General features: G+C 39.2%; 1 protein-coding gene across 1 annotated transcript in view; it reads right to left on the bottom strand.

Moving 5' to 3' along the window:
- LOC122814021 (eosinophil peroxidase-like) overlaps positions 1 to 23,921 on the bottom strand; it is a 202,168-nt gene that overhangs the window by 101,842 nt on the left and 76,405 nt on the right. Inside the window, exons 5-7 of the mRNA XM_044086604.1 lie at positions 16,511 to 16,643; positions 12,459 to 12,588; positions 9,565 to 9,771 (exon numbers count right to left, since the gene is read on the bottom strand). Of these exons, the coding sequence (XP_043942539.1) occupies positions 9,565 to 9,771; positions 12,459 to 12,588; positions 16,511 to 16,643 (470 nt within the window). The remainder of the gene's footprint in view (positions 1 to 9,564; positions 9,772 to 12,458; positions 12,589 to 16,510; positions 16,644 to 23,921) is intronic.

Raw genomic sequence — 23,921 nt, 5'->3', positions numbered from 1 at the left:
TTTCTACAGGACTGCAGGAAATTTAAATACAATCAACATAATATCTTATGGCCTTTCACACTATTACACTGATTGAAGAACAATTGAAGAATGAATTATCCTGACTATTGATAAAATATCTCTGGCTGTATTTCTGCATGGCAGGGAAACCTGGGCAGTGAAGGCAGAACAGCTGAGGAAGCTAGAGGCCAGAAAGACGACAAGAGGAAATGAAGATGTCCAGCAAGTAGCTGGATGGACCGAGCGAGACAACAGCTGTGGTAGACAGGTGGAGACAGTTGACATAACACTGACCTCATGACACGGAGAGCCCACCCAGCAAACCAGTATTGGTCTTCAGTAAACCTCCTTGACTACAGACTGTTTCCTGCTCATTGTCCTAACTCAGCAAAACTTGGAGTCCTAGCCTGCATTTCAGAACATTCCAGAAGTATTTTGCTTTTATACAGTGCCTTCCAGGTAAAGTTAAGTACCTTTGATTTCTAAATTGCACTTAAGTTATTTTGAGTTGTCGCTACTGTGCCCTGCTTTTATTTCTGCGTTTTACTGTAATTTTATAAAAAAAATGTTCTTCCTCTCACTGTTACTATGTTCTTCCTCTCACTGTTACTGTGTTAGGATTGCCTTCGGCAAGGGATTTCCAGCTAGCTGTTAAACTGGCTTGTGGTAGTATTGCACTTGTGGGTCTCTTCTACTGCATCTTTACATTAGGAAGACAGGGTTTATTCATCTTGTGGCAGGAGGCATTTGCCTGGTCTGTATGGGTTAGGGAATACACAAAAAGCTCACAGTGTAGTTGTTATATTGACCAGAGAGCTCATTAGTTAGTTTTCTGTTTTTTTTGTGAATACTGTTATACATTTGGCATGTACCTATAGATTTAGCAGCATTCAGTATTGTGCACACATTAAAGTTTAGTAGAATTTAGGGCTGTTTATCATAATCTGTCCCTATAATACAGCTTTATTAGTCTGCGCCAACCAAGCACCCTTAATAGTCTTCTAACCCCAGTCACCACCCCCTTGTAGCTCACAGATCAAAGGACTGGACGGTATGAACATGCAAATTCCTAACTTCTCCATAGGCAGCTTGGTGGCCATGGGAATCTTGAGACACTGTGATAATTGTCTCATGTTTACTAACAAGCACTTAATCCTTAAAGAAGCAAACATGGTACATGAGAGGCATACTTACACAAGGACACTGCAAGCTAAACCCCAGCACACAACTCACATCAGCTTGTCAAAATCATGCACACAACACCCACCTCACATAGCACACAACACACACATAGACTAGCGTATGCTGAGGCACTCAAACGCAATCTTCCTAAACAACAAAGATCACCTAGACTACCTGTTGGCAAAGCTATGCCTCAGCAAGCCCAAAGGCACTCAGAAAAAACAACACCTAACACCACACATACAGTCACTTTCAATGCATCTCCAAACACTAAGCCCATAAGGCAAGTAAACACACTTCTCAATATTCTCATCATAGGGACTCCATTGTAAGATATGCTGATATCGCTCTTACCAGACTGAACAAAGGGAAAATAACTGTTAGTTGCTTATCTGGAGTCAGGATTAACCAAATCACTCTTGCACTCAAGCAATTACACCGCAGGTACCAGTATGATTCCATCATAGCCTATGTAGGTGTAAATGACCTGAGATGTACCTCCCTCCACTATATGAAGAGAGATATTATGGAGCTCAGACTGGTATGAGCCCAGCATTGAGTAACGTATCTCTGCCATCGAAGATGATGTATGAGAAAAACAAATAACTGATTCCAACAACTGGTTGTCGTTACGGTGTCAGTCCAAGGGTACCCAATATTTGTCACCTTGGGAAGACATGGTTAACAGACCCCATTGCTTTGCCAAGGATGGTCTGCACCTACCCCCTCTAGGCTTTTAATACAGGCTAAAACTTTACCCACCCCATATTACCTTTTTTAAACAATACCAAATTGACAAACTTACTGACATAGCAAAAATTAACTCATCTGAACCACAAAGTGTTCCTTCTCAATGCTAACCCTAAATAAGAAAACTACACTCCTTCATTAGGGTCATCATAGAGTATAATGCCCCCTTCAGAATGTATCTGACCAGACAGATTCAGCAACTGGAGCATCCACAAAGTTTCCACACTAAAAGAATGCAGGGAGTAAACACAATGTCATACGCTGATCACCTCAAAGCCCTGTCTCTTTACTCTGCATTATACAAGCATCTGAGAAGTGATCTTTGCCTGGCATAGGCATGCCTGGATTTGTTTTGATGAACCTTTTGCATATCCACAAAACAAATATCATCAGAATTACTAAATTAAAAGACCAAAAATTTGCCTGCAACATAAATATATTATGCTGGCGAGACAGAGATATTTCTCGTAGAATTCCCATTCTCTGGAATAGGCTCCCCATCCATGTGAAGCAGAGTTCCTCCCTCTCCCTATTTAAGCACAACCTGCACCGGTGACTGGGTAATTGGAAATTCACCCCTGGTCTGGTGCCTATGTATCTGATGGACAAAGGCAGTCAATAAATCAACCCCTATATTCATCAAATTTGTGGGCCATATTTGGGTTTTACAGCTGGGCTTATAAGAGCCCTAGTGGTCATTAGCCTAGTATACACATATAAACTTCTGTAGAAAACACAGGACAAGGTTGTTGCTGATGATGATGATGATGAAAGGAGGTCTTTGCTATGCTTATATTTCTTGTGCTCGTATGCTATAAAGTACATGAATTAGCAGGCAGAGAAATATTGTTGAGGACTCTTCACTGATATAACACCTCAGATGAAAGCCACACCTCTTCCATCTATCAGCCTGTAACTGCTGGGATTGATTGATTGATTGGTTGATTAACTGAGTGATTTATTTGAATTTTTTCTGGGATACAGCACTGATCTCCATGGACTTTTTTCAGACTCAGCTTGGGAGCGCTGTCTATTTGAGTGACTTGCTTAGATTCACACTCTTAGGCAATGGAAGCTGAGGGAATCAAACCCTGGACCTCTGCATCAGAAGAAAGAGCTTGTTAACAGCTTCTTCATCTTCTGCAACAGCTGACAGACTAATTATGCTGACCAAGGCAAATATCTGTGATGGGAGTCCTTTTAAGTCATTGTAAGTGGATAAAAAAAAAATCTGAGTTCTCCTAAGCTCCTTTTTCTAGCATTCTGTATACTTTTACAAACAGGTAACAATAAATGTAACCCTGGCCCTGAAATCCTCACTTTTACATCCAATAAATGGGTAAAACAAAACTTTGTTAATGCAGCTTGTGTGAAAAACAGATCTATTTATCTCAAAAGTTGGATTCGCAAGGCCACCCTGGCTTAAACCAGGTGATGCCTTTCCACAAGTCTTAAATCACCTCTGTCATTATTTCCAAACTCACAGACCTGGGGCGAGGACAGGTGGTGGAGTCCTAGTTATTATGCACATCCTTACAAATATGATATGTTTCTCCTGTGAATAAATTTGACCAAGAAACTAGCTAGTTCACCTGTGAAACTCAAATAAGTGAGCACTTTAAAAAAATGATAATTGGTTTTGTATACCACACTCCTTCAGTTCTCACTGCAGGGATCATAGGCACTGTAAACAAAATGGCATCCCTCCTTGTTCATAACAGCACCATTTTTAGGAGACTTTACTTTACTTTACTTTACTTTACTTACACTACAGTTAGTGGTGTAAGAGATCCCATGATAGCTGCTTCACTAAACTTTCATTTCAACAGTCTCTATCCCAACAGAACTGCTCATTTCACTTATAATGGATCATACACTAAGTAGTAAATGGCCAAAAAGAGATGCTGTCCACACCACACATTCTGTTACCAGTTTTCATACTATATATATATATATATATATATATATATATATATATATATGTGTGTGTGTGTGTGTGTGTGTGTGTGTGTGTGTGTGTGTGTGTGGATCTCATTGTACTGCAAGCAAGCAATGCAAAACTATGATGCACAAAAGCAAAAATATCTTATGTGAAGTTTGCCTTTCAAGAATACTTGGCAGCCCAAAGTCGTCAGTCATGTGTGCATGAGATTAGCAAACTGAATGGTAGATCAAGGTACATTAATAGGATGAAATCGTGTTGTGCTTTAAATGATGAGCACGTTATCCATTGGAAAGTAAGGCTGACTTTGGAGAGTAGAGAGATGAAGCCCCAACTATGATCCGGCTAAAGCCAGGTCACTTAATGGTCCAGGTGCTAGAAGAAACAGCTTGTAAAGGAGAGGAATGAAAATGCATTGAATGTTAGCCTCTTAGTCTAAAGAGGCTGTAGGGCAAATCTTTAGGCATGTCTTCTGTTAATGTGCTGTCAGTGGAAACTGGGATCCTAGGTGAAGCTGTTCATTTATGGGGGTAGTAGGGCTACCTCAGGAGATATGTCACCTCTTGAAAAGAGTGACATCCCTACTCTGCACAAAATGGATTCTCAGTCCAACAGCTCTTGCCATTGGCATGCAAGGAGTTATGATTTAAGATCTCTGAATGGCTGCCTGTATACTGGAAAACTCAGATCAGATCTTGTCCTACAGGAGATGATGGTCACGATCATGTGACCATGTCATTCAGTCAGATTGTCAGAAGGTACAGCAACCAAAAACAGCTCTTCAGAAGGAAGGGCTCATAACCTTTGTTCATAGGTTCATAGGTTCATAGGTAGGTACTAAAATACCGGCCCAAGGGCCTACGAAAACCTAGCCAACAAGGTTTCCTGGCTTACGCCACCCAAGAAAGTTGTTTTCCTGTGCCACTGTCAAGCAGAGACACATAAGTGATCCCTGGGGTGTATTTCCTATTTCCCATCCACTCATCAAGATTTTTGTTGAAGAATGCTAATGAAGAACTTTGCTTGACATAGATGGGTAGCCTGTTCCACAGTATGGGAAGTCTCTGGGACAGGAATCTATCCCTCCAGCATGTCCTGTTTATTGTGGTGACAAGGCTGAGGTCCCTATGTTACTTGTTACTCATTTCAACTATTTTACAAGCAAGGGTACTTAACTTTGTGGTGAATGGACCACAGGGAACCCGCTGATACTGGTCAAGGAATGGAAAACTTTCATCTCATTTTGTTTACAACATATGATCTCCATTACTCTCAATTTTAGATGCTTTCCCACAATGTATAAAACATCATCAGTGATCCACTACCAAAACAGAAGCCTTGACAATACACAGATCCCACTACCAGAACAGATGCCTTCCCAATACACAGATCCCACTACCAAAACAGACACCTTCCCAATACACAGATCCCACTACCAAAACAGAAGCATTCCCAATACACAGATCCCACTGCCAAAACAGAAGCCTTCCCAATACACAGATCCCACTACCAAAACAGAAGCCTTCCCAATACACAGATCCCACTACCAAAACAGAAGCCTTCCCAATACACAGATCCCACTACCAAAACAGAAGCCTTCCCAATACACAGATCCCACTACCAAAACAAAAGCATTCCCAATACACAGATCCCACTACCAAAACAGAAACCTTCCCAATACACAGATCCCACTACCAAAACAGAAGCTTTGATAATACACAGACTCATGCAGATGTATGTGAAGTCCATCTTAGGCAACTGTGGGCTATTCTCACAAAACAGACGGGTTTTCAAATGGTCATAGTAAAATGATTACTCTAGCTACGCTCATTAATATTCATTTATTGCTTTTTCTGATGCCACTTTATTTTATTCAGGGTCACTGGGAACTGAAGCTTATTTTGGCAATGAAAAGGTGTAAAACAGAGAACCAGTCCTGGATGGGGTGATGTATGCACTGAAACACACACACACACACACACACACACACACACACACACACACACACACACACACACACACACACACACACACACACACATGCAGATTAGAAGATTTGCAGTTTAACACCTCATGTCTCTGGGATATGGGAGGAAACCAGAGTCATAGTAGCAAACATTCATGCATGCATGCATGCATTATAGAAATTCAGATTCTGCACTGAAGGTAACCCAGCAACTGTTGTGGGACAACAATGTTAACTGTTGTGCCATTGGATTTCCCTGAGTCTTTAGAACTATGGATGTTAGAAAACTGAATGAGATATCCTACATTGATCTTTCAAAAGCATTTTTTCTTTAAAATTTCACAAACTCCTTTCTTAACTTATAGCACATAGTTTTGCAAGCAGTACATTTAACTAGATTATCAGGTACCTGTAACATTGTAGCTGCAAGGTGCCAGTTAGCAACATCATCTCTTGGCCCCTTACAAACTCTTCAAGTTTCCAATGGTGCACTTCACAATTCTCTTCTGGGTTCACAACTTTGAAATGCATTCTTTTACTCTGTCCCCAACTTAGACCACATTCTTTTTCTTAATTGTATGGCTATGTTATCATCAGAATAACCTTCCAGAATAATCTGCCTAGTGCTTTCACTTGATCTTGTTAGGATACAGACATAGTTTCCACATGTGGGGCATAGGACTTATTGTGTTATTATGAACTTCAGAAAAAATGAGGCCATACATTTTAGAACTCTAAAAGGATTTAGTAAAGTGCATACACAGGTAGGATAATTTATTCCTCCTTGGGTGACTGAGTGTGTACTGTATAATGTATCTGTTATAATGCTGGCCTCATATTTCTGTTTGCCTTCTGTTCAAGATCTACACTGGATTTCAGATAGGGATAACATCCTATTCAACTAGTGCTAAATGGATGAGGATTCGACATCGTGCTGTAAACTCACCAACTTTCAACTGGACAATCAGCGCTGTAGAAAAAAAACATTGTCAGTGTGTGCTTATTACTGGTGTAGCTGTAGTGATGTGAGCTCTGTGTTTTTTATCAGTTCTCTGTGGGTGTGTAACCACAATGCTAGTATATTTAATTATTTAATTAAGCGTGGTACAGGGGGGCAAAGCTGACCTCACAGATGTGCAAGGCTGCTTGCCTTACTGCAAAAATGCATCTTTTTACTGTTTTCCTCTTGGTGAAGCTTTGACTGGTTTGTTTTTCATCAGTTTGAAGCTTCAGCCACTTTGATTAGTACTAGAATCCAATCATCAGGCAAACATAGATAAATAAATGTCTACAGGACTTCATGATACTTAAGGGTTACTGCCTAACTCTGATTAATCATACAACTAAACAAGCTATTAAGGTTACTTAGCCATTCACTCCTGAAAGTATGTTGAAAAGCAAAACTGTACTTTTGCATTATATACCACTCGAGGCAAAGTAAGTGTGCAGTGGCAACATAATTCAAATAAAGGCCAGGACTGTTTGTTTTGTGGCATGACTAAAGCTATTCTGCATTTTTAAGAGACGTGCTATTTAAGGGAAATCTCATGAAACTCATGGCAGTGTTCCAAAGGAACCACTTTAATCCTTCAGGCTGTCTCACTCTGGAGGTCATTACTAAACATCTGGAATTAGGTAGATGGGCTAGGAACATCTGCAGTCCTTGATAAGTAGTGAGACAGTCATCTTCTCCAGCATCTTCAGCTGGGATGTCTCTTAGACAGAACAGATGCTGATGTTTTGTGCTCATTTGGTGGCTTAGTACTTACTGTTGGATTAATGCAGAGAATTAAGGCTATAAGCTAACAAGCTTTATCCTGCAGTCCTGGGTTTGACTCCCTCAGTCTTCATTTCATTATGGAGTGAGCATGCGTTAGTCACTTGACCAGAATGTCCATGCATTTTACCCCCAAAAGGACACTTGTTGCTAGTGAATATACCGAGCTAACAAATAAACTATTACTAATAATGTTTTTTCATGTTTACATAGTAAACACCTATGAACCTATGAACCATTTTGTTGCAGTCATAATTCTAAACATTCATCACATAAACTTTTACAAAGCATTTTAGTAAAGATGGTGTAAAGAAACACTTCCAGTACAGTTTATTAAATCTCTTGCCAAGGCACTACGTTCCCGTCCCCAAAAGGAACAATGCTCAGATTAATACATATAAGCATATGCTTTCTTTTTAGAAGTTTGTACACACCAGCAAATTAACCTGTCTAGCTTCAGACAGAGACTACTGAAACAATCACTCATAGTATATTTAAAGAATTAATTGCGGTCTCAAGCTACCAAAACAATCCCTTTTGTGATTTTTTTTGGAGGGGGAGGGAGTGACAGTTGTGTTCAGAAACCCTCCTTTGATCAATTACAAAAATTAATTAATAAAACGACCAGTGTAAAAAAATGCTAATGACCTTTGCTTATACATCTGCTATGTGACTAATCAAGTCCCAGAAGTCTTTTCAGCATGAAAAAAACATAAGAAGTTACATTCTATTCAATTAGTTATTAAGCAATATTTAAAGGGAATCTGATAAATACAGTGTGTTAGAACTGTCTGAGTGAGTAGAAGATGTTGGGGTTCTCCTTGGAGAGACCATGCTCTCTGTGTAACAGGTTCTTCAAAGGGGACATTTACAAAGCTGTTTACATAGAGGTCTGCAGACTTCTGACCATAGCAGGTATAGAAAGTAGCTGTGGGCCTTCAAAGTCAGTGTTTTTAATATGTTGGGGTCTCCAATGGCTAGTACTTCAAATTCATAAGAAAAAGAAGAGCTGTTCAGTTTAAAACTGGAACGATGTAGTTAACCTACCTGATAAGACAAATTTGAAATACATACTTTATAAGTAAAGCACTACTGTGGAAATGTAAGCACAGTCCATTGATTTTATTTTTATTTTTTTTAACAAAACACTTGGCTTTAACCATAATTATGTAATACAAAAGAATGCTTTTGAGAATAATGTCTAAGTGGGTGGAGAAAACATTCAAGGAGAAACATATTCTTTTGCTCAGTCTCAAACAGTGAGTCTTGGCCCATTAAAACAGGAAGTTTAGAACTTTCCTGCAGTCAGCGTTTCATGACATTAGGAATACTTTGTTCACACATTCACTGCATTGCAGAGTTGAAGAAGAGGGAGAAAATGTGTTTTACTTTTGTTTTCCGCATTGTCTCTCTTCTCCAAATTTGTGCAACCTTATAGTAACCCTATTTAGAGATCAAATGTCTGGGGGCTTGTTCTTGATACTGGGTATACAGGGGGGCAGAAAATTGGTTTTCTGTGTTTTGTAATCTTGAGATTGTCGTTGTTTTACGAATATGACTTCCCTAGGATTTAGATGTTTTAGTTTAGATTATTTAATTAGTTAAATTACTAATTTTTTCATTAACAAGGTAAAATCATTTATCTTCCCGATTCCTTTTCCACTACAACACAGGTCACATGACTAAGGGTAAATGCAATAATATACAAACACAGGTTAAAAGCGGCCAAGAAGCCAGCATGTTCTTGTGGGTAGACTGAAACAGGAACACCTGGAGAAAACTTGTTCATCCTCATTTTTCCCATTGATCTTGACAATTTTAAGATTCCTCTGTATGAAATAAACACCATATCATCTTCATTATAAGTAATAAATTCAGTTCAGAAATAGGTATGCAAGGCTCAGCTATAAGAATCAAATGCAGATCTGAAAAAAATGCCACAGATACCTGAATTGGGAAGCAGGGACTCTTCTGGATGCAGGTCACCTCACAGTCGATGCCCTCATTAAAGGTCTGAAGACTAGAACTTTGTGGGGTGAGATCCAAGTCGTGGTCTATCCACTGACCCCACTGTACAAACATGGCATTCACATCCTCATCTGGAGGGAAGTTTTGATCCACAGAGTGAAGGAATGTATTGGATACCTCTCGCACCTGCCAAAAACATGCATGCATGTGTATATGCTTAATAATAATAATAATAATACCTCTGAGAAATGTGAGATTCACATACTTTTATAATCTGTTTAACAAAAGTAGCAGGTGGAATACAATTATTCACAAGTCTTGCTGTCTTTCATAGATTAGCCACCTGGTTTCTAACTTAATGAACCCAATTATCCATATTAGCCAGTCACCCATCCATTCCGACAATGGAAATCTATGAAGATGATAGTATGATGGTGGAGAGGTTCTGTGTTGTACAGAGATAGAAAATGACAAATTCTTTTCTGTTTTCATCCACTTCCCCTAAAAGCCATTGATTTTTGTTATTAAAGCATAAGAAGGCATCCCACAATGCACAGCTTTTTATTTTGTGATATATTTCAGTACAGCTGTTTGTGTTTTGTGATGTATGATTTGAAAAAGTACCAGAAATGACCTGAAGGCTCCAGAAAACTAGTATAATATTATTTCCAAGGATATCGCTGTATAGGGTTCTCACCTTTTATGCTCCTAAAGTGGCATGTTATTAGGAACATTCAAGATTTAGCAGAATGAAGCATACCTAAAAACAATACAAACAACTAGATTTCACTTTCTACTAAAATAAAAGTTCACTCTTGTAGAATTGCAGTTGCTTCTGTTCTTTCATATAATATTAAGGAATTATATATATAAAATAATTGCTTTAAGCAACTATTAGAAGAAACTCATGAAATATTTTCTTCCTAAAGCGTTAGGATATTTGTCAATTTTCATGTTTTTTTCACAGGACACAACTGCCTAAATAGGGACTGACCTGTGTACCTGCTCTTCCTCATCCCACCCCCCTTTATCTGTTTGAGATGCTTTTGAATTTCTCTGTAGGCCTAAACTCTACTGCCCACTCTAGCCGTGAATAAAAGAGATCCTCTTTGTAAAGTAATATTTCCTGATGCCTGATGTCAGTCTTAAATATTCTCCTTTTTCACACCATTGTTCTTGCTTTCTGACATCCTTTCTTAATTTTGCCGTATTTCCCTTTCCTACTGACAATTTTTGTACTTCAGATTTTCAGTTCTGTTTACCGCCTTATCACCCAATATCCTCCATACATAGTTTTGTTGAACCATGAACTAGTTTCTGCTTCTGTTCTGGAAGTTATGGCATTTCTGTTCTGGAACATATGTCATTTTCATTCTGGAACATACGGAAGCCTTGGATTCCTGTTTTATCAATCCAAAACTTCCTTAGTCTTTTGTGTGCTGTACTACAGTGTCAAAGCAGTGTCCACATACTCCTGTTTTCATATTAGATACGGTACAAACCACTTTCCTGTTTTTTATAGCTATGGTTGCTACCTGTGTATTTCTTTAGTGAAAAAAGTGAAGAGTACCAAGACCGAAGGGTAGGTACTGGCGGGATAGAAACGGCCTCACGACTCCGTCACCTTGTGACTCTTATGATCCTATTATCCCATGAGTCTATGATTCAGAGTATCAAGTTGGCCCTTATTCCAGCTATTTTTGGTGTATTTGTGAACAGCTTGCCTATTCCAGAGTGGTGTTTCACTACAGAAGTTTAGGTGAATGACTGTTTTGTTTTTGCAACTATTTTCAGCAACCACAGTGAGGTAACTTATAGAATTTACTACGATCAGACCACCAAACATCACATCAGTAAAGATGACAATAGGAATATTGACTTTGACAAAAGCATTAAATCAAGCATTTTTATTCCCCTGTAAACCCCCCATGGGGGTCTGTGCCTCCTATCTTTGAGATCACCTAAATATGGGGTAAAAATGAAAACTACTGCTCTGCGTAGTTTCTATTTCAGGACTAGATAGCACCAGTGCAAAGATATAATTAGTAGGTCTCACTTAAAATACAAATAAACTAAAATATACGTGAACAAACAGTGGGTACAAAAAAAAGACTGACCCATTTCTGCATTTTACAATAAAGAAGAAATAATTAACTCAGGAAAAAAGCTGCAAAATTGCTTTCAATTACTTTAGAAGCACACATTGATCCTAGCTGCTTATTTTTTCTTAATTAATATTTGAAATTTACACCCCAGTAAAAGTATAAATGACATGACTTCCTCCTGCTTGCTGTGCACAAAACAGTTTATTCTACAGAATTGTGTTTTTACAAAGCCAGCTGTGCTTTTTTTTTCAAAATGTACAAAAAGTAAACCACAGAGCAAGAAACAATAAACTTTAATTTTAATCTGCTGATTAGTCAGTAATGACATTAACTAGAGTACATGTAATTGCATGCATGTTTAGTCTATAACTGTACTTAACTGTAGTTAACTCTAGTTAAAAAGTTTGAAAGAAAATAGGTCTACCATTCCAGGAAAAATCCATGGCACATAGATAATAATCTGTTTGGGACATTTGCCATGGTGTTTTCACCATAGAGCTTTGGAAACTCACCACTTAATTGAAATATGCTGCTTTTATGTTGGAAGAGCATTGTCTTATTACGACATATTACTTTTTGGGGATTAGAGTCTCGTATCTGATCAATGTGCTATCACATAAACTACCCCTCACCCTGAACTTGTGTACCAGCACCACACTGAACCCACTTTTTATAAGCAGCAAAACTACAACACCTTTAATGATGACAGCACACACATAAATAAGAATAATAATAATAGCAAAAACAACAGAAACCATTTTACATTACCGATGGTAATGGAAATCCTGAGTACAGTTTCCCTGGAGTCCATCCTCGGGGTAAAAAGAAGCCATCTTCATACTGTGGTGGCAGCCATCGGACAAAGGGGGTATTCACTGCTCCCAGACGAGGGTTCTTCCTGTAAGAATACAAGTAGGTTTTTCTCAAAAGAGCACAAAATGTTTTCTCCTCACTATGCTACTGCCCTGCCAAAATAAAGAACAATAAAGTTTGCTTAAGAAGGTATACAGATCATACCTCTCAACCTTTGATGGCAAGAAATCTGAACAAAGCGTAACATAATGGGAAAACAAAGGTCCCAAAATAGGGACAGGTTTTAAATATTGCTCTTATAAACTTATAGAGTTTCTAAAGTAACAGGATCCAACAGAATTTGTGTTAGCATGCATTTTCTGAAGGATATAAAGTCTGAAATTCAAATGTATGTCACTATTTAGTGACTTTGGTCCTCAGTGATCTGCCACAAAAACACAAATTTTATGAGGAACAAATTAAAACTCTGAGGCAAAAATCTGGACATTCTGTGAAAATCTGGACAGTTGAGAGGTATGAAAATTAAATTACTAAAGTCCCTTTATATATTCTGCCTTTAGCTTCTTGGTTACTCGATGTTGCTGAATTTGGTTTGGCCTGTTTATAGGGTCTGGTACTGCAACAGATGATTTTTAATATTACTGAAAATTATATTGTACAGGATATATAAGAAAAATGGCAAATATATCTGCATTAGGGTTAAAGCACAGTTGGGTGGATAGTCGGAGATGGGACTTGGCATGCTCAAAATATCATTAAAAATACGCCAGCATCTATTTAGTGAAAAATTGTATAAATGTTTGTAAATGGTATCCTAAAATGCAATGATTTGTCCAGTTTTATGTTGAGTAGCCAGAGGAAAAGAAAATCATTTGTCAAAGTCAAATGGTTCATTGAAGACTTCCCAGTGAGTGAACCAAGAAATAGTTATCTGCCTTTAATGCAAGATAGCCTTAAACGTGCTGTGATGCACTTGTAGAAGGTTATGACCTTACCTAGATGTGGGCCACAGAAGTGAGACAGTTGTTATAGAGAACCCAGAGATTAGCATCAAAGACTAAAGGGGGGAATTTCTTCTACCTGATATTTATCTCTGTATAATGCAACTGGAAAGTACACAATGTTAGTCTACCTGATCGTAGATTATCAGATGTAACAAGTACTGTTACTGAAAAATATGTGCAGGTTTCAAGCCAGAAAAAGTTTATAATGTCACTTCTTATATATTAACAATTCTTTTCAGAGACAGCTTACAGCCAAACCTGTGGAGAAGTCTAAGCACTGGAAAACCGATGGACTAAGGAAATATAGTACAAATGGACTTGTTACAATTTGCTAGATAAAGATTATGTGAACTGCTGGATAAAAATATGTTAAATGAAGGAAAACCTAAAGGCTTCAGCCTGCCCTTTTTGCTCATATTTTTGTCTCTTACGTTAGTAAATATTTTCACTATAAAATTATTTTATGTATTAACAATGCAGTATTGTAATTCTGCATATAGTAACCATAAGGAAACATTAACAAAACTAGTCGTGTATATTTCTTTTTCTTTTTTTTTTAGTACTAGGAATTATATTGGTGGTATAGAGTGTCTGTTTGAGTTAGTATCTTATATTGTAGGACTAAGGAACACATTTCATGCCTGATCTTCATCACTCATCACTAAACCTGAAACTTGTTCTAGCTATGAGAATTTCATCTCAGAATTAGCTACTACATAATCTGCATATAAAACACACACACACATGCACACACACACACACACACGCACACACGCACACACACACACACACACACACACACACACAAATACACACACACACACACACACACACACACACACACACACACACACACACACACATATGCAAACATACGCACATACACGCGCACACACACACGGACATGCACACACACTCACTCACACACACACACACACACACACACACACACTCACACACACACACACACACACACACACACACACACACACACACGCACACACACACACACACACACACACACACACACACACACACACACACGGTGTTGTCTTTGCACAACAGATTATTAAGCTGTTATACAATGTCAGTCACGTATCAGTTGGAATATCACATCCACTACTGTTTGCCCCATTTCCACAAGTGTAAATGGACAGGGCAGGTAGTTCAGAGTAAAGCAACAAAACAACACAGAGTTGAAAGATGTGCACAAAGAGACTAAAGGACTTACTATGTGTACTGCAGATGAAAGGAAAACAGGTACTGGCAGGGGAATTTGTCTCAAATATACACACAAGCTGGGCACTGGCTATATAACAGTTTTCAAAGAAAGATTCTTTTTATAGATTATTTTGTATCCCTCCTTGATTCTTTTTATAGATTATTTCGTATCCCTCCTTGATTCTTTTTATAGATTATTTCAGATCCCTCCTTGATTCTTTTTATAGATTATTTCGTATCCCTCCTTGATTCTTTTTATAGATTATTTCGTATCCCTCCTTGATTCTTTTTATAGATTATTTCGTATCCCTCCTTGATTCTTTTTATAGATTATTTCGTATCCCTCCTTGATTCTTTTTATAGATTATTTCGTATCCCTCCTTGATTCTTTTTATAGATTATTTCGTATCCCTCCTTGACTGACCTCAGATAATCAGTCAAAACCTGCAGACATTTATTTATTTATTTATTTATGTGTCTTTGTTCAGAGAAGGTCTGCCTGGGTAAGGAAAGATACTCATTTTCAGCAGAGGGTCAAAGAGAAAAGCTCCGCATATAATGCAAACAAAGGAAAAAGAGAGAAAACAGTGATCCTGTTACAGTACATTGAGAGAGATATTTAGAACAATAATTAACAATAATTAACAATAATTAATAATACATTGAACATATATTAAAACAGGTATGTATGTGTACAATAGCTTTAAAGTATAAGAGGAAAACTTTAGAAAGTAAAATCCAGATTTCACAGAGGGAAATAAAAATGGAGATATACCAAGTGACAGGTTAGAAGAAAGTTGTTATAACTTATTTTGTTAGTGTTAGGGCTAAGGGAGGTAGAAGATGTTACTAGAGAAACGTTGCAGGATTAATAGTTAGAAAAATAAAGTGCATACGTTTTTTGGAGGGTAAGAAGAGAAGTGATACAGATTTTAATACTGATTAATTATTATTATAGGGATTGATTGAAGTCATCATTCGGGGAAGGATTCTCTATGGGAGTGAGGGAAGGATGTTGGGTTCTGATCACATGGCACCATAAGCTGTGATCACATGACAATGTTCTGTGAGTGCCTAGTCCTGTACCAGGAGTCTGTCATGCAGAACAGGAACCAACATCATCCTAATGAAAAGACAGAGAGAGAGAGAGAGAGAGAGAGAGAGATTATATACAGCGCTATCATCTAACATCTCAGTCCTGTCCCAATATCATTCATGCACTAACCAAGCTTGAGTTTATGGCATAAGAAATGAATGCTCCCCCTTTCTAAGTTCATCATTTTTCTGTTTGTTTACTCAGCTTTCCATTGCTGCCATCAGTTAGCTAAAAACAGTAAATGATTAAGGATAAATGAAAACAACACCAGTGTAGAATATATCCAATAGGAAACAATGTGGAGAAGAATTTCTTTCCAGAAAGGGAAGTAAGTGAATGGACCAGATTCTGCATATAGTCCTGCATGTGGCCAGAGACAGACAAAACAGTGGCATGTAGGAATGCATGGGAATAAGACAATAAAATGTCAGCAATAAGAAGGATGTGAAGGTAGAGGCCGAACAGGTAGTGGAAAGTGGTAGACGGTATGAAAAAAATGGATTTAAGGTAGTGAAAGAAACGGATTGTGTGTGACCAGAGTCCTACACTGGCTTTGTTGTTTCTGCTTCTTTTCTTAAATAAATAAGTATACAGTCGGACAGCAGTTTTAGAACATATGAAATAAACAATGCTTCCAGATTAAGATGCGTAAATACAGAGCAAGATTACAATGAAAAAACACTCACAAGTTATTGCACTCCCCAGTGATGCTACGATACGTTCTAGAAAAACATGTGTCTCTGCATGTTCTCTGCTGGGTTCTTGCTGCACAGCCAGTAACACGTGCTATAGTACTAAGGTCGTCTGAAGTCAGAAGGTCTAAAATTAAGGTGAAATTAAGTATTAAGCAAATGTATTCTACATTGTATCCTTCTATAGATGACATGTTACCAAAAACAGAGCAAACACAAGGCACTTCGCTTTTAGTTTAATTCACAATGTCATCAGACCATTTACGTTATTTTATTTAGATTTGCTTCCCAGGGTGGTATGCATATCACAATAGACATTTTGCAGGCAATGCCCAGGTGAAGAAATTCACAAAAAAGAATTCACAAACAAGCAGTAATCACTGAAGGTACAGAGTCCAGCAGACAATTGAAACAATGAGCAAATATCATTAACAGGGGAGAGCACATATATGGATTCATTTTAGCAGTAGGTATGGGAGGTAAACAGCAGGTGAGAACAGAGGGTAAAATTAAAAGTGATGTAGGTAAGGGAGGAGTCAAGTGATGTCTAAAGTAAAAAAGCACATGAGGTCAAATTTCTGATGTAGATGTCCTTTTAATTATTCTTTAAAAGTGGGAAATAGACAATTTGTTTTAGATGGGGAGGATGAATTGCCCAACTTTAGGTGTAACAACGGAAAAGGAGTAGTCAGTACAGTGCAGTTTGGTTTGGGGTGTCTGGTGTGAGGGAGTCAGTTAGGAGACATTGTAAAGGTTATAGGGATTGGCTTTATTATGACGTTTGACAGTAGGATGCGGGATGCATCTGGTTGAAGCAGTTTGAAAAGTAGAGACCTTAGGAGTAACTCAACTTTGCAGGGGACAGACAGGCATCAGGTTTTAAAGAGAGTGGTGTAGCGGTGTTTCTGGGAGAGGGGGGATTTGGACATGAATCAGCAGATTGTATTTTTGATGAACTGTAGAGTAGATTATGAAACAAATGATACCTCCAGGAGAGGTTTTAATTAAACAAGAATATTTGAATAGATGGGGTAATTGATACAGGAAAGCTTAGACATGTTGTTTAATACTGAGCAGAGTATTATGTTTCATATTGTCACAGAAAAGAATGCTCCCCATCACAAGAAACCAAATGCATCTCCACAAAATATTACAAATTACCTTGCCCCTACCCCTTAAAACAAACAGTCTTCTGGTGTACATTAGTACATTAGGAGCAAACAGAGCTCCTGTAATTAAATGGATGACACTACATGCCATTTGTAAGGTTTATTATATCAGCCCTCCCTGTGCTTTGTGGAGAAACATGTCTCACCAGACACTGCGTTCATGCATAATTTGAATTGGGATATATGACTTTCTCATCCATTAATCTGGAACATTTAGCCCTGTTAGTCACATTATATTTCGGAAGACAATCATGAGGTTGTTTTTGGCAGATCAACATCATATGATTTCAAGACCATATGATCAAGGCTGAAAAGATTGAATATTGGAAGAACCGACTTCTCTGGAAGCTGGCAACTTGAACAGCAGTGTTTTTGCAGGTGGGCTTAATCATTGTGCCCACCACACCTCCTGTATATTATATATACCAATTTTGAGACTGCTCTACATTGAGGGAAAGGGCAAACACCTAACCTCAAGAAATACCAGCTTCCAGAAGAGACTCCAGTTCAATGTTCTGAGATTTGATCTTTTCAGTTTTGATCATGCGGTCTTGCAATAATATGATACGGATCCGATTACTGGCACAATATAAAACTGTTTCAGGTGTGATGTATCCGTCTGCAGAAGACTATAATGCTAATATTAGGTGTGTGTTTCTGTCAAGGATAATATCCTTTCATGTGCATTCTTCTGTTGTAAGGTAAGCTAAAGTAACTTATGAGAGAGCATTTTCATATAATCTACCATAAACAAGTGAAAAATCAGTATGTCATTTTAGAGAAGATGAGAAGACATACACTGCCTTAAAAAATCTACAGTTTAGTTTAGATGTAATCTGAACTGAAATGAGAAATGCTTTATATGTGCAACAATTGCTGAATGAAGATCTGATGTTCCAGTCAATGAAAATGGTTGAGTCTGTCTTGCTTTCTGCCTGCTTGTTTGTTTCTTCACCAGTTATTAATGAAGACATTTACATCCCGATATTAATTTGTTAGTTTGTTTGTTAATTATTTTAGTGGGCTGAGTTTTTTATTTGTTAACTCTTCTGGTAGACAGACCCTTATAGGCTTTTTTAGCTACATTCCATGATACAGAAAGGCAGATAGTACATAAATATACAACAATGCACATAAAATGCAGATAAAATAAATATACTGACATATGAAAACTGCAAAGCAAAATGTAAGTGTAAATGTTAACTTTGCTAATTAATATTATAAAATTAGTCAGAATTAAGGTGTTAATAAAGAACATATTGAGGTCTAACTAATGCGTATATATTACAATGTTGAACATTTAGATTGTCGAACTCCTAAATGTCACCACCTAAATGTCGAATGCTGAAAACAGTGAATGGCCAATTACACAAATTTTTCCCGGTGAAAAAATTTGCTTGGCCAAAAAAAAAACCCCTTTAAAACCCTAACCAAGTGGGGGGCTTCACCCCTCACACCTCCCGATGTGGTGGGCTGTGCCCTCCACAACCCCCCTAACTAAATATATCAACTCTGAGATCGCTCTACATCAGGGGAAAGGGCAAATCCCTGATGATGGCGAAGCAAATTTTTTCCTTGTGAAAAAATCTGCGTAATTGGCCATTCGTGGTTTTCAGCATTCGACATTTAGGTGTCGACGTTTAGGCATTCGACAATCTAAATGTTCGAAGACATGATAGGAATCCTAACTAAAAGGGGCATGTTGGAAGGTTCAAGGCTTCTATGGCATAAAGTCACTACAGATTACCTTAAATTCAATTATGCCACAGGCTAGAAGATAAGACATGAGTTGCATTAATTATTCTGCAAAACAGGACAGTCTGTGCAAATTCCTCTGTTTACTTATTGTTAAACAAATATTTAAGGCATAGTACACATGCCAGAACATTTTGATATGGTTGTGTAATCATGCCCATTAGTTCAAAGCATTTACATTTTCCAGGTTCCAATAAGCTCTAATGTAATATCAAATTCTAATGATGATTGCTTTTAGTTGTGATAAGGTCTGAGCACTTACTTTAAACATCCCTCCCTGCTTGATATCTAAATGAAAAGGTGTGCATTTGACAAAATAAGAAACATCCCAGTCAAATGAGTTAAATAAAGTGAATTACCATTTGCCATACCTCAGATTATTTGGCTTCAATGTTGCACTACTGATTTCAAATGAATACATTTAAGATAAGTCCCAAGCAGTACAAAGCAAACAACTGAAATCAGATAAAAATCAGTTATACAGAAACAGTAGAAATGGCATACCACTCATAATGAATGAGGTTTGAGAGGAAGTGCTTTAATACTCATGAGCAAGCATGTGTCAATGTCTACTGTGGTGAAGCCATGGAATCCAATGAGGTAGTTGCACTTTTTCTGCCTGTTGGGAAATAGTGCTTTTGTGAACATCTTATCACCCTTTTTGGGATACATTTCTTTTTTCATCACACAAGTTGCGATGACCATGCCCTGGCCCAGCATTCAAGGAGCCTCAATCCTCACCACGAACACCAAGGAGGGCGTCTCATTTAAGAGGAAAGGATAACAAATACACACAGTAAAGTACGATTTTCCTTAAGTGCACACAGAGATCACAGTCAGTCTGGGGCTGGTTGCTCCCTTGCTCTCCAGGTCCCCAATAAGACTCATCACTGGCACAGCTATATGGTCCAGATCTCAGCCTAGCTGGCAAGCTAACCTCCAGTACCCTCTCTGTCCCACCAGTGCTTTGTGTCCCTGCCCAGGTAGCTGACACACCACACACACTTTGAGATAAGTATGTATACAACTTCACAGACACTCCTGGGAAAGGGTGACACAGATTCTCCAGCCATGCCCGTTTACCCAGTCTATACGGTAGTAATTTCTGCCACCACCAGCTAATACTTATCAGCTTCCCCAAAGCCCTTAAAAGGGTGTCAAATTATTACTGTGCAATATTATTATCCAATTGGTAATGTGACTATTCAGTCTAAGGCTTATTAGAGTGGCTTATTACAATAAACTCTATAAATATGCAATGTACTCTAGAGCTTGCTTATCTCTACACAAACCAGTCACAGGTAAAGGTTTTCAAAAATATTTAATAATAAATAATTAAAAACACAAGACAATACTACTATACCACAGTGATATCTAAGAGTTCAGAGATCACACAGAAACTTAAAACAATACAGTAGGAAAGTTCTGATATAACAGAAAAATACTTGTCTAACTTTCTTCTAAGTTCCAGCATTTACTATAACTAAACATACTTCTAAGACACTACTTACATAAGACAGCAGGCAGAGTGCTGATAAGTTAGATATCAAGATCAAAATGCTCCCAGTCTCTCTCTGAACAATAGTATCCACCTGTGTTGCATCTGTGGTGTTCCCTCGGTTTCCCAGTGAACATGTCCCAAAATTCCTGAAACACTGCTTTGATTTCTCGAACCTGGGTAGGAGATAGCTGCTGGGACATTGCCACCCCTTCCACCGAGGTGTCAGCCTGAGCCTCACTGAGTGAGACTGTCCCCAGGTCTCCTCAGACTCCTCCTGCAATCCACTGCAAATTCTCAGCATGTGCTGCCTCCCTATAATGGTAAGGTTTCATCATGTTAACATGGTACAATTTTGTGCCCCTTTGCCATCTGCCTAGCACTTCCAATTATGTAGTTACCACTTACCTTTCTTACCACCTGGTAGGGTCCCTCCCAAGCTGCTTGCAGCTTGTTGTGTCTGACAGGAATGAGAACCATTACCTGCTGCCCCATGACATACTCTCTAGCTTGAGCATTCCTGTCATACCACACCTTTTTCTGTTGTTGAGCTTCTGCCAGGTTCGCCTGGGCCAAGCCCATGAGTCCCCGAGCCTTGTCCTGAGGTTTAGGATGTATGCCACAACCGACTCCTTGTGAGACTCACACACCTTCCCACTCATCTCAAATTAAATCTAGAGGTCCCCTCACCCTATGCCCATACAGCAACTCAAAGGGTGAAAAACCCATGGATTCCTGGGGAACCTCTTTGTAAGCAAACAGATGGGGCAAAATATTTGTCCCACTCCCTCTTAAACTGATGTGCAATGTTCCCCAGCATGGACTTGATTGTAGAGTTAACTTCTCAACAAAGACCATTAGTCTGGGGATGGTAGGGGAGGTCTTCATGTGCTTCTACACTCACAGGACCCCCACAGACAAAGCCAGCAGTGGTCTGACATGAAATTGGCACTTCTGTCAGTCAAGTATTTCTTTTGGGAAACCTATCCCAAGTTGAAAATCTCTAACAAAGCATTTGCCACCTTCTCTGCCTCACTGGAGGACAAAGCCACTGCCTCAGGGTATTTAAAACACAAGACAATACTACTACACCACAGTGATATCTAAGAGTTCAGAGATCACACAGAAACTTAAAACAATACAATAGGAAAGTTCTGATATAACAGAAAAACACTTGTCTAACTTTCTTCTAAGTTCCAGCAATTACTATAACTAAACATACTTCTAAGACACTACTTACGTAAGACAGCAGGCAGAGTGCTGATAAGTTAGATATCAAGATCAAAATGCTCCCAGTCTCTCTCTGAACAATAGTATCCACCTGGTGCTGCACTAGGTGGGTGTTCCCTGGTTTCCCAGTGAACATGTCCCAAAATTCCTGAAACACTGCTTTGATTTCTCGAACCTGGGTAGGAGATAGCTGCTGGGACATTGCCACCCCTTCCACCGAGGTGTCAGCCTGAGCCTCACTGAGGAGATCAGTCCCCAGGTCTCCCTCAGACTCCTCCTGCAATCCACTGCAAATTCTCAGCATAAAGGCCTCCCTATAATGGTAAGGTTTCATCATGTTAACATGGTACAATTTGTGCCCTTGCCATCTGCCTAGCACTTCCACCATGTAGTTAACATCACTTACCTTTCTTACCACCTGGTAGGGTCCCTCCCAAGCTGCTTGCAGCTTGTTGTGTCTGACAGGAATGAGAACCATTACCTGCTGCCCCATGACATACTCTCTAGCTTGAGCATTCCTGTCATACCACACCTTTTTCTGTTGTTGAGCTTCTGCCAGGTTCGCCTGGGCCAAGCCCATGAGTCCCCGAGCCTTGTCCTGAGGTTTAGGATGTATGCCACAACCGACTCCTTGTGAGACTCACACACCTTCCCACTCATCTCAAATTAAATCTAGAGGTCCCCTCACCCTATGCCCATACAGCAACTCAAAGGGTGAAAAACCCATGGATTCCTGGGGAACCTCTTTGTAAGCAAACAACAGATGGGGCAAATATTTGTCCCACTCCCTCTTAAACTGATGTGCAAATGCCCCTAGCATGGACTTGATTGTAGAGTTAAATCTCTCAACAAGACCATTAGTCTGGGGATGGTAGGGGGAGGTCTTCATGTGCTTCACCTCACAGGACTTCCACAGACAAGCCAGCAGGTCTGACATGAAATTGGCACCTCTGTCAGTCAGTATTTCTTTTGGGAAACCTATCCTGCTGAAAATCTCTAACAAAGCATTTGCCACCTTCTCTGCCTCACTGGAGGACAAAGCCACTGCCTCAGGGTATTGTGTAGCATAATCCACTACCACTAGGATATACATTTTCCCTGTGGAACTTGGAATACTCAGAGGACCCACAATATCCATAGCTACCCTTTGAAATGGCAGCTCCCCTTCCACTGGAAGTCTGGCATCCTCTGACAGTGGTGCCTCACTGTCAGCCTGGGTACTACTACTCACCTCTACCTTTGCAGTTACCCTGTCCAAGGGAACATCAGTATCCACAAGCAGCTGTGGCTCACCTTCAGTCTCACTGCTACAGTGTAGCTCACTCCCTGACGTAACCACCTCACCAGTCCTGGCTGCAAGTATGCGGTTTGTCTGAGTCTCTCCCAGGCTACCAGACCCTCATGGTTGTCTCCTAGCCTCACTGAGTATAACTGCATAAGTACATGGTACTGCCTCATCCAAATCCTTCACTCTCAGGACATCTGCAGGATGGCAGTTCCATACACCTGTTGTCTCAAGACAACCCACTATTGGCATTTTGTCTTTCCCACTTACTGGCTCCCTCACCTTTGGTTCCCACCTTGCCTTCGTGGACATCTGTATGTCACATGGCCCCACTGGTTGCATTCAAAACCTTTCCCCCTAGGTCCTGGACATGTACCTGGACTAGTGGCTTCCCCTGCTACTGGCGGATTCTGTTGGGGCAGTCTGTGCTGCCCACCATGGGTTCCTTTAGACCCATGAGCAGTACTG

The sequence above is a fragment of the Protopterus annectens genome, chromosome 10.part0 (genome assembly GCF_019279795.1).
Source record: "Protopterus annectens isolate FY-2018-M chromosome 10.part0, PAN1.0, whole genome shotgun sequence".
Lineage (NCBI taxonomy): Eukaryota > Metazoa > Chordata > Ceratodontiformes > Protopteridae > Protopterus > Protopterus annectens.
The sequence above is the reverse complement of the archived record's forward strand: the minus strand, read 5'-3'. Positions and strand labels throughout refer to the sequence as shown.